Source organism: Kogia breviceps, chromosome 2, assembly GCF_026419965.1.
Source record: "Kogia breviceps isolate mKogBre1 chromosome 2, mKogBre1 haplotype 1, whole genome shotgun sequence".
Taxonomy (NCBI): Eukaryota; Metazoa; Chordata; class Mammalia; order Artiodactyla; family Physeteridae; genus Kogia; species Kogia breviceps.
Window position 1 is genome coordinate 73,783,384 of NC_081311.1, and position 15,486 is coordinate 73,798,869.

Here is a 15,486-nt window from a genome sequence, read left to right on the forward strand (position 1 = left end):
TGATTTGTACCTTGAGAGGTTGTTGTGAACTCAATTAAGATGTTTTTCTTTGCTTTTAAATGTTGGGCTCTTTCTTCTAACCATGGCCATACACAACCCTTCTGAGCTTCAGTTTCCTTCCATGTAAATAAGACTACTGGGCTGAGTAACCATTCATGTCCTTTTACTTCTAATATGCTAAGCTCCGTAGTTGTAGATACTGTCAAGGTACAGTGCTAGTGAGAGAGAATTTCACTATCACTCAAATCCCAGTACACGAGCAGTTGCCCACTTCCACACAGAACTGGTCCAGGTAATGGTCCCTTTTACCTATCAGTCAACAGTGCACTTCCTCCCCCAAATTCCAGGTTACATGTAATAAGTAGGACAGTGATACTGACAAAGTCATGCCTGGGTGGGTAGGGTAGAGGCATTTGCCCCACCTGCCAAAAGCTTCTCTAGGAAGGGAGTAACTACCCTCACTTCATCCCTTTATAAGGATGCTATTGATAGCATTGAGTCAATCATTAAGTTTATTTTTATCATCAATTACATGACTGGCCTTGTGCTGGATAGGCGCTCTGGGTAGAAAAGATGTATGGCAAGTACAGGAGACCAAAATCCTCCGAAGAGTGTGGCGGTTAAGGTGATGGACTCAGCAGCCAGATGGCCTGGGTTTTTACTTCTTAATTGTTACTCTGAGGGTGGCTGCTGCTGTTACTCTCATTGAAAATTTAATAAAGTCTGACTCCAGAACCCCGATTTCTTAGTTATGTGACCTTCCTCTTCGGACACTTTTAATTTCCTTATCAGAAAAATGAGGATAACAAAAGCACCTACCTCCCAGGAATGCAGTGAGATTATAATGAAGGGAGATTGTTTATGTGAAGTAGCAGGGTGTCCAACCCATAGTGAACACACAGTAGCTTATTATTGCTGTTGTTGTTTTACGATGGAAAGAATCATTTTAAGTTTTGGACAGATGATAGGATGTGGAGAGGAGGTTACTGTTAAATAAGTGAAGGTTTCATTTATGATTTTAGGTCCTGTGTGCAGCCTGTGTGTCTCATCTTTTGGAGCAAGAGCCGTGACAATCTTCAGTGGCTTCATGGTGGCAGGAGGCCTCATGTTGAGCAGTTTTGCCCCCAATATCTACTTTCTGTTTTTTTCCTATGGCATTGTTGTAGGTAAGAAACTTGGTCCCCGTGACGCTTTTCTGAGCTTTGAGAGTTAAATGTTTTACCCGTGTGACGTTTCATATTCAGTTAATGGAAGGAGTGAAAATGCTCAGGAATAATTCACTTTCAGCAACCACTTCACCAAAAATTGTTGCTTTAGCAAAACGTCAACCATGTGAATCAAAATACTTCAAAGGATAAATGTGTTTTAGCAATGCCCGTTTTGTTTTCTTGCAAGGCATGGGGAGGTTTTTTTATTTCAGCACTTGTCTCTCTAGCACAAAAAAGGAAAAGAGGGAGAGAAGCGTGCAACTTAGATGTCCCTGACACCTTCCACTTCTCACTGATGTAGGAAGTGGTCCCTTTCCTATTGGGCGGTTAAGCAGGGCTCTGTTGAACTGTTTGTGTTCTAAACATCCTTGCTGTTCCACAGCACCTGTCACCAGGACCCCAATCACAAGGTGATAGCAAAAGTAAAAAGCAGATTTTAAAGCACATAATAATTATTATTTTTGTTAAAGATAAGGCATGAGTGAAGAAAACTGAGTGGTGAGGGTGATTAATGATGATCTTGGTTACAGAAGAGGAAAGGGTACAGGGCTCAGGGCCTGAGAGCACTGGCAATTGTAGGAGGAACGCTTTTGTGATGTATTGTACTCATTGTATTCAATGTCAAACATCACCACACTCAGGATCCCTAGGAGCTGTCGGTGGGGAATTTTTAAAAGACTCCGACTTTCAAAGTTTCTTCTTCTTTTTTTTTTTTTTTTTTTTTTTTGTGTGTGTGTGTGGTACGCGGGCCTCTCACTGTCATGGCCTCTCCCGTTGCGGAGCACAGGCTCTGCGGCCATGGCTCACAGGCCCAACCACTCCGCGGCATGTGGGACCTTCGCGGACCAGGGCACGAACCTGTGTCCCCTGCATCGGCAGGCGGACTCTTAACCACTGCGCCACCAGGGAAGCCCTCAAAGTTTCTTCTTAATGTCTAAAAGAACTGAATTTTTTTTTCTTTTAAATAATAAAAATTTATTTTGTAAAGCAAATAATCACTTTCAAATGTATCCTCTATGTAAGTCCAAATGTTTAGGAATTAGATTTTTTTAATAATACACCAATGTTATCATTTATAATTGGAGGGAATAACAGTTGAAATACAGTGTAGGCAGAAGTTGTTCTAGTTTTTCATATTCAATTTGAACAAATAGAAAAGTATATTAGTCACATAGAGAGAATGAAATATTTTATTTTAGATCATACAAATATTATGCTCACTCTATTATACAGTAAAATGTAATTGAATATTTGCTTGAGTAATGAAAGGGTTAAGAAATGATTTGGGTTATAATCAGAGGAACATAAGTTATAAATCTGTAGAAAGATTGATATTTTCCAAATGAAATTCCGATAAAAGGCTAAACAGTTTCAAACATTTTATATGACGAATGAATTATTCATGATAAACATGTTTTTGCTTTAGTGTCAGAAAAGTCACAACACATTTGATAAACGTATGTTAAGAGCCAGTTTTCTAGACATGAGTTCCATAGTACCATCTATATGACATTTGTTCAGAAATGATGGCAAAATTCTTAGAACACAGCATATTAGGGTGGAGGAAGAGGTGCCTGCCAATGCTGACACAGCTAATTAACAGCAGGAGAAGCTGCAAAGGAAAAGACTGGAACAGAGAAGATCTCATTGCTACATGTGGCAGCGAAGGGAAAAAGCACAGCTGAGCCGGACACAACCCAGGCAGGGACACAGACGCTGCTGCTCAGGATTTTGGTGTTTAAAGACTTCAGAGACAAATTCCAGCAAGATGGTTGGTTTGAGTCAAGCCTGAAAGAATTTAATTTTTTTGACTACCAATATTCCTCTTTTTCACGTGGGAATATTTCCCCAATAATAAATAATAGAAATTATAGCTGCTAATATTCCAGTAAGTAGTGTGTGCTAGTCTCTGCTTTATATGATCTCATCCAGTCTTCATGTGAGCCCATTTTACAGAGAGGGAAAGTGAAGCTCAAGCAAAGTGAAATTACTAACTAAAGCCACATAGGTAGGAGATTTGGGGTTGAATCCATTCAGTCTGACACCAGATCCTGACCTCTTTTACATATTTGTAATTATTTGTAGTGCTTTTAGAACTCTTAAAGTTTATTTTAAATTTAACTACATACCCAAATTCTACTCAGATCATAATCTAAGTAAGCAGGTCACTTGTTAGTTCTTTGAGAACAGGTTATATGTTTGATATTTTATATTACTTATTCCCTGTAGTGCTTAATACAGTTTAAACCTATACATGCAAATATGTTCATCTCTGGGGTAGAATTTGAAGGTATTCATTGAATAGTCATCTTGCATTCTTGTCTAACATCATGAAAATTAAAATGTAGATATCTGTGTTTGTGTATGAGCATCTGATTTTTCCTTTTAGGACAAACCCCTTTTTACATAGAAAGTTGAATCATTGTGCCATTGGCATGATTTGGGCATTTCCCCAAAACTTTGGACTAAGCATTTAAAATTTCATGGGGTTTTACTCCCTCACATGGTTTCAAGGGTAAGATATAGCCTTTGTGAGTACATATCCAAAGTTGTCACTGACTCAAAAATTGACCAAGAGTGAGTGATACCATAGTATTTGTATCCCCCATAGATAAAAATGAATTTTGAAAAAGAAAAAAATAATGTGCATTGTTTAAGATTTTATGTGCATTTGATTGTGTTGGAAGCATATCTAAGGGTATATAGAAAGAAAAAGACAAAATTAGGTAACTCCCATAACTAAATTTCAAAATTTCTGTAGCAATGGAGAGAGCTTTACCAACCTGTGAAACTGATTTTGATTTGGCTTATGGTGTTGGAACCTTTCAGTAGCTAACCCTGTCCCTTCTCCCCATGAACCCATGATCTTCTGTTAATGAGATAGAATTTGATATTGGTCTTGACTTACTCTTCTGGCTACTGCTGGCAGTGGTGGGCTTACAGGGCTTCCACTTGGCTTTCCCCACTATGGTAACTTTTACTTCACTGGCCAAAAACAATGTAGGTAGAAGGTTATACCACCTACTATGTACACGTGCTCCAATTAAATATCAGGAACTGGGGAAATGACTAGGATGGGCCCATGGAGTCAGTGGACCCACTGTGAGCCAGACCTGGGCCATGATCCCGTATATTACCTGGCCCTCATGTGACCCCCCCCCCCCCCCCCCCCCCGCAAGGGTAGGCCATGTAAGTGCCTCAGGCCCCTAGTTAGCAGTGCCAGTTCATTTCCTGTGTCCTACGGTGCTCAAAAGGCTCCCACTGTCCCTTATGTATGATACCTAAATAAATGATTGTCGTTCTCTTCGGGGCAAGATTCAGGATATTATTGTCTATATATTTGCCATAGTGTTTTGTTGTTGTTGTTGTTTTGTGGTACGCGGGCCTCTCACTGTTGTGGCCTCTCCCTTTGAGGAGCACAGGCTCCAGACGCGCAGGCTCAGCGGCCATGGCTCACGGGCCCAGCCGCTCCGTGGCATGTGGGATCTTCCCGGACCGGGGCACGAACCCGTGTCCCCTGCATCGGCAGGCGGACTCTCAACCACTGCGCCACCAGGGAAGCCCTGCCATAGTGGTTTTTGCAATGTCTTTCCTTCTGGAATCCTGGCCTTTCCTTCACTTAATGGAAGCTGGGTCAGAAAACAGGCTCACGTCTGAAGATTTTATATGATTCTGATTTGGCAACAGGTTCTGAATCCCTGTGGCTGGGAGGAGACTGTCAGCTCATGGCGAGAGCCCTGGGCTTCGGGTCAGGAGACATAGGTCCTGTGAGCTTGAGCAAGCCCCTCGGTCTCCAAGAATGACTGTCTTCTCATCTGTGAAGGCAGACTAAGAAACCTGCCTTGGGCTTCCCTGGTGGCACAGTGGCTGAGAGTCCGCCTGCCAATGCCAGGTACACAGGTTCGTGCCCCTGTCCGGGAAGATCCCATGTGCTGCGGAGCGGCTGGGCCCGTGAGCCATGGCCGCTGAGCCTGCGCGTCCGGAGCCTGTGCTCCGCAACGGGAGAGGCCACAACAGTGAGAGGCCCGCGTACCACAAAAAAAAAAAAAAAAAAAAAAAAAGAATAAAAAAAAAAAGAAACCTGCCTCACGTAGGTCTTGTAAGGACTAAGTGAAGTCGAGCAAAATAAAAATAAGGTAAATGAAAGAGTTGAGTTGGATTTCAATAGAAAAAATCAATTTAATTTTAATAATAATTGTACAGGTTCCAGTAGTTTTAAATAATTTTTTAAAATTTTAATTTCAATACTTAAAAAGTCATGCACTGTAGTAATTATTGGGCCCCTGTGAGCTACTTCTTGCTAGGAGATCATTAACACTTACTATCATGATTGACTTCTTTGTGGTTTTATTTTGTCAGTAGGCTCAGAATACAGGGCTCATGGAATATTGGTAGGGTAAATAAATGGGAATTTAATGAACAATGACACTTCCATTCTGTCGCCATTGGAAGTAGAGTATCCAGTTGAAAAGGAAGTGACAGGAAATTATTACACCGTCTAAACTCCTCCCTTCTGTATTATGAATTCCTTAGAAAAAGCAAGAAAGATTCAGTCTAATGATAACATATATTGAGTACCCATTCTGTGCAGTATTCTAAGCATTTTCCTCTGTCTGGAATGAACTAGATGGCCTCTTAAGATAACATGGCCCAGGCAGGAGCAAGCACTAACAGTCCAACTCTGGGGTTGGGCCATGTGGGTTAATCTTATCTTACTCACTTGCCAGCCATGGACTGTAGACGTGTTACTTACATACTGTTTTCTCATTTTTTAAACTGAACATAATAATAGTAACTACCTTCTAGGGATTTTGGATGGATGAGTTAAAGGAGTAAATATTCACTAGCATCATTATCAGTTTTGTGACCTTGGAAAATTATCCAACCTCTCTGAGCTTCCGTTTATATTTCTTATGAAATGAGACTAACGTGACTTCACAGAGATATTGTGACTATTCATGAGATAATGTATGTAGAGAGGCACACGGGTGTTTAATGAATATTGGTTCCCTTCCCCTTAAATTCCTTTCTGATCTCTTAGTTCAGGACCACAGCAGCAGCTTTTTGTAACTGGAGAAGCTCTATTGAATCAGAAATATTTGTATAACAGATTAAATAATATAGAGAAAGAAAATTAAAGTTATATGGTATGTTTATAATATAAAACATCAAAAAGAATACTGAAGTTTATTAGTTGGCATAATTCTGTTTTACCATTTAAAAAAAATAGTCTTGAAAATATGATGTTATCTTGTTTGGGTTTTGTAGCTAGAATAAAATGGCAGCTTTCTGGTTTTCAAGTGACTGTATGTCATGCTGCCAAACCTGGTAATTCAGGCTCCTGTGTTCTCAATAACTTTACTAAAATCAGGAAAAAGAAAATGTGGTGCGAGGCTGGGAGGAGTAGTAAGAGGGGCCGCAGGAAATATGCCCTTAATGACTTGCTCAGGCTTTTTCCCAATTATCTCCCTTTGCTTTCCTGAAAAGCACAACTCAAAATCAATTTCTTGCTTTCTCTTTTCCTCAGATTATATTGTTCCTTAGCTACCTGATTACTGTTTTCTTAATAATCTCTTCTTGATTTTGCAAAAATTCAATTTTCTCTTCCTTCATTTTCTTGGTAATATCTGCATAGTCCATTGAGCTTGAGGAGGGCATAACCCACTTTCACAGACAATCTGATTCTCCTTCTCTAGTGATGGCAGATTAGATAAAGGTTGTTTTCTGGGTATTCTCTTTAGCAGTTAGTTTTATAAGCCCTTGTTTTCTGTTTGTTTTTAAGAGTTGTGCCATTAAAGATCGCCTTTTGTCTCTCATGGGTGTTCAGTTATAAAAAGGAACTATGATTTTCTAATTAGTCTGAGGCTAGAGCTATATAATACCATAATACTCAGGTGGAAAAGTGAAAAAATAGTTCAGCATAATGACTATTTTTGGGTACTTCATTATATTCCAAGCACAGATACTGAAATCTTTTACATTTTTTATGTCTCTTAATCTTTACAACTATCTTCTGAGATTGTTTTAAAGATAAGGAAACTGAAAGTCACACAGCCAATAAGTGATAGAGTTGGGATTTGAATCCACGCCTGCCTGATCCCAAGCCTGTGCTCTTGACCAGCCAATGTCATGTTCAGGGTACTCAAGCTAAGCATATAAAGTTTGTGCTTTAATCAAGCCAGTGTCCAGTGTCAAAGCTATATGCTTTTGTAAAGCCATGTCAATCAAAAAGCTAGCCAGTTGCTTAAACTTTTTCTTTTTTAATTAATTAAATTTATTTTTAGCTGTGTTGGGTCTTCATTGCTGCACATGGGCTTTCTCTAGTTGTGGCGAGCTGGGGCTACTCTTCGTTGTAGAGCGTGGGCTTCTCATTGTGGTGGCTTCTCTTGCTGTGGTGCATGGGCTTAGTTGCTCCACGGCATGTGGGATCTTCCCGGACCAGGGGTCGAACCCGTGTCCCCTGCACTGGCAGGTGGATTCTTAACCACTGCGCCACCAGGGAAGTCCCTACTTAAACTTTTAAACTTTTTCCATGCAGATGTTTTAGGCTAGAAACATAAACAGTAATTAATTGCATTTGGATGCTCTAAACTTATCTTTTTCAGCATCCAAAGTTCCATTCCGACAATTTTATTTCTAGAAGTAGATACTTCTGGAATATTATAGGCTATTGCCTACCTTAACCTTTGGTCAAGATGATAAATCCTACTGGCTCAGCTATTCTAAGAGGTGATCAAATACTTGTTTCAGAATATAGAGAAGGGAAATTCTTCCAGATGACCAAGAGGTAGGCCAAGAGGCACACACAGTGACCAGCTGTTCTGGTTTGCCCAGGATGAAGGGGTTTTCCAGGATATGAGACTTCCAGTGGCCAAACCAAGGAAGTCCTAGGTGCTACCCTAACCCCTATTTTACACATAGAGTCTGGATTCTGTAAGTTTACCCTCATCGCTTTTTAAGATTTCCATATTAGAATGCACTATTACTAAAATATTCCCTTTTCATAGAGATAATACTGCAGGGAGAAATTTTCATATGTAAAAGTAGGGGCTTGATAGATGTCTGTTTATTTAAATACACAAAAATATGTATATAATGAAAGAATATTTAAAAACAATTCGTAGACAATTTTCAAAATATGTATACAATTTCCAATGTTTACTGCTTGTCCGTTTTGTGTGATTTTATTCATATGCTGTTTCCTTAGAGATGCTTGCTTTATATTTCTGAATTAGATGCGTTTTATCATATTAGAGTGTTTCACTTCAGTTATATTTTCTTCTTATATTTCTCTTATCAGTTTAATTGATCTGATTGTTCTTTAGTTACCTGATAGAGATTAAGAAAAATGAGGAAATGAGGCTGTTTAGTGTAATTTGCCCAAACCATCATCCTGTAATACATATGTTGTAAATTAGTTGTATCTTTTTTTTTTCAAACCATATAATTCTAATGATGCCATCCTGTTACATGAATTATTGTGAAAGTAAAAAATCTTAAATATTTTTACAGCTAAGATTTATTTTCTGGCCTAAGTTAAAAAAATCAGCATCATTTAGTAGTAAAGCAGATGTAAAGATATATTTTTTAAAATATATATTCATAAGCATACATATATACCGTGTGTGTGTTTGTTATATGAATAGAGAAAATGAGACACAGAGAGGAAGAGAAAAATGCAAGAGAGAGTGACAGCCAGAGTAAGAATAGATAGAAATGGTTGAAATTAGCCAATGTGACTTAATATTGGGGAATTCAAATGAGGTTTATGGGAAAAAGTAGTAGAATAACTTTAACACCCTGTGCCAGGCTCAGACCTGGAACCAGGATACTCAGCTGAATAAGACACAGCGTGCGCTTAGGTAGCTGGTTGTCTAGTTGGGGGAGGAGACTTGTACATATGTAACTTGTAACCCAGTAAACTAAGTGCAATTATAAAATGAAAGCAGCATTCAGTGTGGGTATAGTATGTATTTGTGGGAGAGGGGCTGCAGAAGAAGGCTTCATGAAGGAACTGGTGCTTGAGCTGAGTCTTGAAGGGCGGCTGGAATGTGATCAGGTGGGCACGGGTTGGAAAAGGAGTGAGGGTGGTGGGAGAAGGACATTCCAGGAGCTCAAATGTTCAGAGGCATGAGATACAGTGGTTAATAGTGGTCTTTTCAGAGATATTTGTTTAAGGTATGCACACGTCACGAGGGGACTTGCAAATATGTCAAAGCTTGGTTTGCAACAGAGACCTGGTGACGGAGGGTTTATTTGGACTTTATTGCAGGAGAGTAATGTGACTAGAACTGTATAACAGTGGGTTAGACAGTAGATTGGTGGAAAAAGTACTGGAGACTGAGATGGTGATTAGGAGGCCATTGTTCAGAAGAGAAAAGATCTGGAGGAGGTGAACTGAGGCAGTGGTAGTTCACACGGTGGGAGGTTGATAATTGAGGCAGTGGGGGTGATAAAGAGCGTGATGTCTGGTTTGATGGGAGGATATCAGGGAAAAGAGGCCTCTGAGGTTGTGGTCTCACCCGGAGTATGTGGAATGAAACATAAGGGATGGAAAGGAAATGCTAGAACAGGTACATATGTTTAGTTTCACCTGTGTAAGTAAACGAAAACAATTATATTTTGCTAATGATTATGTTTTGAATCGTTAGTAGTTTAGGTATTTCATTTTAAACATGATTATGTTTATACTGGAGGTCGATTCGCAAAATTTTTTCACTGGTAGGAGTCTGATCAAAACTGATTGGAGTGGCTTCCCTGGTGGCGCAGTGGTTAAGAATCCGCCTGCCTATTCAAGGGACACAGGTTCGAGCCCTGGTCGGGAAGATCCCACATGCCGCAGAGCAACTAAGCCCCTGCACCACAACTACTGAGCCCGTGAGCCATAACTACTGAAGACTGCGCATCTAGAGCAGTCTCCGCAACAAGAGAAGCCACCACAGTGAGAAGCCCGTGCACCACAACAAAGAGTAGCCCCCGCTCACTGCAACTAAAAAAAGCCTGCGTGTAGCAATGCAGACCAAACGCAGCCAAAAATAAATTAAAAAAAAAAAAATGATTGGAGACCAGGGAAGTCCCTGGTGATCCAGGGGTTAGGACTCAGTGCTTTCATGGCCGTGGCCCGTGTTCAATCCCTGGTCAGGGCACTAAGATCCCACAAGCTGTGTGGTGTGGCCAAATTAATTAATTAATTTTAAAAAATAATTGGAGACCAAAGAAGGCTTTAAGGCAGTGGTTTCCAAACTTTATATTCCTGGAACCCTTTACACTCTTTTATTTAGGACCCCAAGGAACTTTTAATTACGTGGAATTTACTTATTTATATTTATTCTGTTAAAATTTACTGTATTAAAAGGTGAGAAATTTTTAAATATTTGTTTAGTAATTCATTTAAAGATAATAATAACAAACCCAGTACATGTTAGCATAAATAACACACTTATTATGAAAAACAATTCGATTTTCCAAAAGAAAAAGTTTAGTGAGAAGGATGGCCTTGTTTTACTACATTTTTGCAAATCTCCTTAATGCCTGGCTTCATGGAAGACATCTGGATTCTCATGTCTTCTCTGTACTCAGTCTATTGCAATGTGCTTTTTTGGTTGAAGTTTATGAAGGAAATCTGGTCTCACACAAAGGAAAAGGGAGGAGTTTTCAATAGTCTTTTCAGGTAACTGTAGAAACTCTTCTTTGATACTATCCCAAAACTTGATGTATAATAGGGTTAATTGCAATATGGAACCTGAAACCACATCAATATACTTTTTGTGCTCTGTAATATTAAATCAATTTGTTTATTCTGTATTTTGAATAGGTCAGCATTCAAGTCTGATTTTGTAACATCATGAATTGTTTATGTGAAAAATATTGGTTCTCTGAGTTATGCAAGAACTTTAAAATGTTGACACATTTTTAAACAGCTAAAAAATCACTTTTGTTAGTATCACCAATAGGCTTATCAGAAAATCTTTCTGTGTTGGGAAGCTGTCAAATCATGGTGTTGGATAAAAGTTTCCAAAAATTCTAAGTTTTGCTGGAAAGCTTAAATTTTATCATTGGTAACAATTATTGTCAGTTAATTTCCTTGTTTGTTTTCAAGAAAATGTCTGCCAAATACTCAAGTCTGAGTAACCACAGTTTGTGTCTGTCAGACATTCTTTCAAATACATACAGGGTTACATGGAAAAAGTGGCTACTTTAGCTGGCTACTAAAACAATTGCATAAGTGCTTTTTCTTGGCAACAATTGTAATTCAGATGAAGCATTTTAAAAAAATTTGTTTGCTTTTACTGTGAGTGAGTGGTGATGAAACATATAAGATATGAAGTTGGATACCAATATCTTGATTTGTACTAAGGCTCTTGAAGTTTTTCTCACCATGTCTTTTGCACCAATAGAATAAATGTGAACACAGTGAGAAAAGCAGGAAACATGTCAGTATCATTATGAAAATAGTTTTGACTTCATGGACTCCATTGAAAGACCTTGAGGACCATCTTTTTAATAACTGGTGGTTTAAGGTCATCCTAATACAAATGTGGGAAAGCATCATGTCACCTTCTGCTTTTTGAAAAGTTTAGAGAAAAAGCATTTCAAATTTCTGCTACTTAAAAAAAAATGAGATGATCTTATCTGAAACCCATGGCCTTGAAATAGTTTTTTAAAATTTCTTTCTTTTTAGTCTAAGGTAAAATGTTTAAAGGATACTGTTTTAACTTTTCTAGCATTGGCATTTAGTAATGAGAAATGCCCTTTTTTTTTCTTGTCTCTAATGCCTACCATTTGACAGAGCCCTGACAACCAAATCACACAAAAGTGAATTCATTCCCTCTCCAAAGGCTTTCTGAAATATAGCTTTAGTTAAGGGTGACATTTTTTGGCTTCACAAAATTCAGGAGGTCTTATTTCATCAAAGTATATTACATGTAATAATAATAAATGTATAAATCAATCCAATTCATGTTTTAATGAGATAGTATCTCTTCCCTTAAATCATACAAAAGTGTGCTATATTTTAAAAGGTTTATTTAAAGTATTAATTATTTTCATCTATCTCATTTCTTTAAGAATAATTTTTAATGCAATCACAGATGATCATCTGGGTCCTGAGTTAAATGCTAATTTCCTAAAATGTTTATGCGTTGTATTTGTTAAGCCCATGTATTCTTTCTAATCATAGTCCAGGTCGCAATTTGAGAGTAATGAAAATGACCTTAATAACCCACCTAATGAGTCATAGTTAAAATTAGTTTTTAGACGATGGCTTTTGTGTTGTTTATAGGGTGATCCCCAAGAACAGACGATGTTGCAGAAGAAAGGCAAATGTTATGAGTTAGAAGCCAGAGGAAATTTTTATGAAAAACAAAACTGGGGTTATTAGATACTTAATAGGGAGAAAAAGATTAAGCCAACAAACAAGAGCCTTAAATATTGCCCTGTGGTCTCAAGAAAGGGATAGTGAGTTGTAAGGGTGTTTTTTTTTTTCTAACTGTAAAAGAATTTCAAATTTACAGAGAAGCAGAGAATAGTATAGCAAGCAACCATATGGTCACCACTTAAATGTAACCGTTGTTAATATTTTATTGCATTTTCTTCCTCTTGTTTTTTTGCAAAGATATTTTAAACTAAAGACATGACACTCTACTCCTAAATAAGGTAGTTTGCATCTCTAAAAGATAAAAACTTAACAAATATACATTTTACGATGATGGGATGATCTGAGAGCGCCTTTGTTTTGCACACAGGGGTGTGCCAGGCTATGAAGTCTAGCAAAATAGCTTGGCATGATGAAGGGGATTTTACAAAATTGTTTAGAGGACCTAGAGGAGGAAGAACACTGAACCAAGGGTAAAGGTGTGGAAGAGAGACAGAGATATTTTAATGGGAAAGTTTGATTAATTTTTGCTATTTGGTGTGTGATTTAACCATTTTCTCTATCTCTCCATAATGTCTTAATTTAAATTTACATTATTCATTCATGCTTTAGAAACTGGATTATTTTTTTGACTTGGCCCTGACCTTAGGGTGGGTGTGGAGTGAAAACCAAGGCTGCCCAATGTGTTCATTGGAACTGCACAACTCTAGGAACCCATACTTTGAAGAGTTTTAGCCAGTTAGTAACAGAATGTCCTATTAGAGTTATTTAATTATACCTCTTTTTTTTCTTGCATTGAAGTAATACTGTCTGGCTTAATTTGTGCAATGTCGTCTTGTGTTTAGGTCTCGGATGTGGTTTATTATACACTGCAACAGTGACCATTACGTGCCAGTATTTCGACAGCCGCCGAGGCCTTGCACTTGGCCTGATTTCAACAGGTACATTTTCAATATAAGTACAGCATTGACACTCTTCAGCCTTCTAATCAAAGTTAGAAGTTACAAGGCACAGATATGTTTAACCAACCATGCCCCCTGCTGCTATTCAGGTAGCACAATTTATTTTACTCTAGTCCTAGAAGGAAATTTTATTTTCCCCTGTAAATATGGGTGTAGCTTTCAAAAAACCCTAAAGATACATGTATGAAAAAGCTGGGGCATTAGATGTCCAGTATAATATAGGAAAAGAAAACTTATGGGTCCAGTAAATTGAGAGTCACATGCTGGTGAGAGCCTTGCTAAAAGAAGCAGAGAGCACTTAAGTAAAGCACCTGATTCCTGGGAAAGAGAGGAGAAATGGAAGGAAAATGGGTCCCTTCAGGCCACTGTCAGGAAGAACAATGCTGACCCGTCTGGGGCTCCATTTATTGTGGAACTTAGGGTTTTCCCAAAGTACTGGTTTGTGAATACATCTCGTTGGTCTATTTGCATATCCAAACAACAGACTGTTTACTCTTGTTATTCTTTTAATAATCAAGAGATGAATCACTGTGGGGGGCAGTGTGCGGTATAAGTGTGTAAGTGTAAAAGCCTTCTGGACTTGCTCTGATATTGTAAAGTGGTGTTTTACTTTTCAGATGGATTTTTTTCTAAGCTATTTAGAGAACTTATCAACGTTTCTGTGGCCAATGCTTTATGAGTTTGCTTAGGAGATAAAGCTGCCAAGCTTACTAAAACTTGTATTTAAGTTTACATTGCTACTTGTTCGTGGGTAGATATTCCTGGGAGGTCATACTTTCAGATAAGCTGAAGTACTTCAGTAGTGTACCTGGCAGCAGGATCCAAACTAATGTTTTGTTCCCGAGGCCAATGCAATGGCAACAAAGTGCTTCCAGATCAAATTAAATCGAGCTGGATATTTACCCAAGGTGGTTTAAGGAAGCATTGCCAGGAAAGAAATGTGAATCCTGGCCTAGGAGGGAACAGGACTGGAGTCGGAGGGCATGGCTAAGGCAGAACTGGGAGACGAAAGAGAAAAAAACAAAAGATGGAGAATCCAGAGAAGTTGGAAGGCAGTTTAAAGAACCTGACAGCATCTCCCACAAGTGTGGGAGGGAGTGTGAGAGGAGGCCTGGCAGCTTAAAGGATAATAGGTCTTACCTATACTGTATTTTTTGTAGAGGCACTATAACGTAGTGACAACCCCAGACCCTGGAGCCAGTCTGCTTGGTTTTGAATCCTGTGTCACTCAGTAGCTGTCTGGTGATGGACAGTTTACCTGTTCTGTGAAATTAACTGTTAAGCCTCAGCTTTCTGAGCTGTGAAATGGGGATAATAATAGTACCCATCTGTTGGGCTGCACCCTGTAAGGCCTGTGCTTGCCCAGCCTCAAGACGGAAGAAAGAGCCTGGAGTCAGCGACAGAGACATCAGTGGTTTAATGGAAGTGGGGAGTTTACAAATCCAAAGCAAGATCCTGGAGTGACGCCTCACCGTGTGTGGTAGAGGGTGGGCAGGACATGGATGCGGGTTTTCGCTCCCGGGGTGGGGAGGGGGAGATTGCCAGTTACAGGGGAATTGACATCAGGTTGGCTCATTGGTTACCGGGAAACTAGCAGAGAGGCACACATCTCCCCACCTAGTGATTGGTTAAGAGTAATCACTAGGTGGGGCCTGGGGCCAGTGTATAGGAAGGTCAGTCATGCGAGTAGGTGTAGGTGAGGCAGGCACTGGTCAGGCAGGGGATGGACAGAGAGCAAGAGAACAGCCATCTTGGTGGCCTGACCATACGCCATCACATTGGGTTATTGGGAATATTAAAGGAACATATGTGTAAGGCACATGGCAGGGGCTCTAAAAGTGTTAGTCATTATAATTATGACCTAGGTTTCCTTTAATGTCTGAATTCATTTGTGAAGAAGATGTTGGAAATGGTATGCTGAGAGAGCTGCTCTTGCTTTCAC

The 15,486-nt window shown here is 39.1% G+C and overlaps 1 protein-coding gene across 3 annotated transcripts in view; it reads left to right on the plus strand.

Moving 5' to 3' along the window:
- SLC16A9 (solute carrier family 16 member 9) overlaps positions 1 to 15,486 on the plus strand; it is a 65,138-nt gene that overhangs the window by 43,264 nt on the left and 6,388 nt on the right. For 2 of the 3 annotated variants that reach the window (XM_059055073.2, XM_059055071.2), the window contains 2 exons: positions 1,023 to 1,166; positions 13,428 to 13,523. In XM_059055073.2, the coding sequence (XP_058911056.1) occupies positions 1,088 to 1,166; positions 13,428 to 13,523 (175 nt within the window). In that variant the 5' untranslated portion in view covers positions 1,023 to 1,087. The remainder of the gene's footprint in view (positions 1 to 1,022; positions 1,167 to 13,427; positions 13,524 to 15,486) is intronic. The other variant, XM_059055072.2, reaches the window with a different exon arrangement.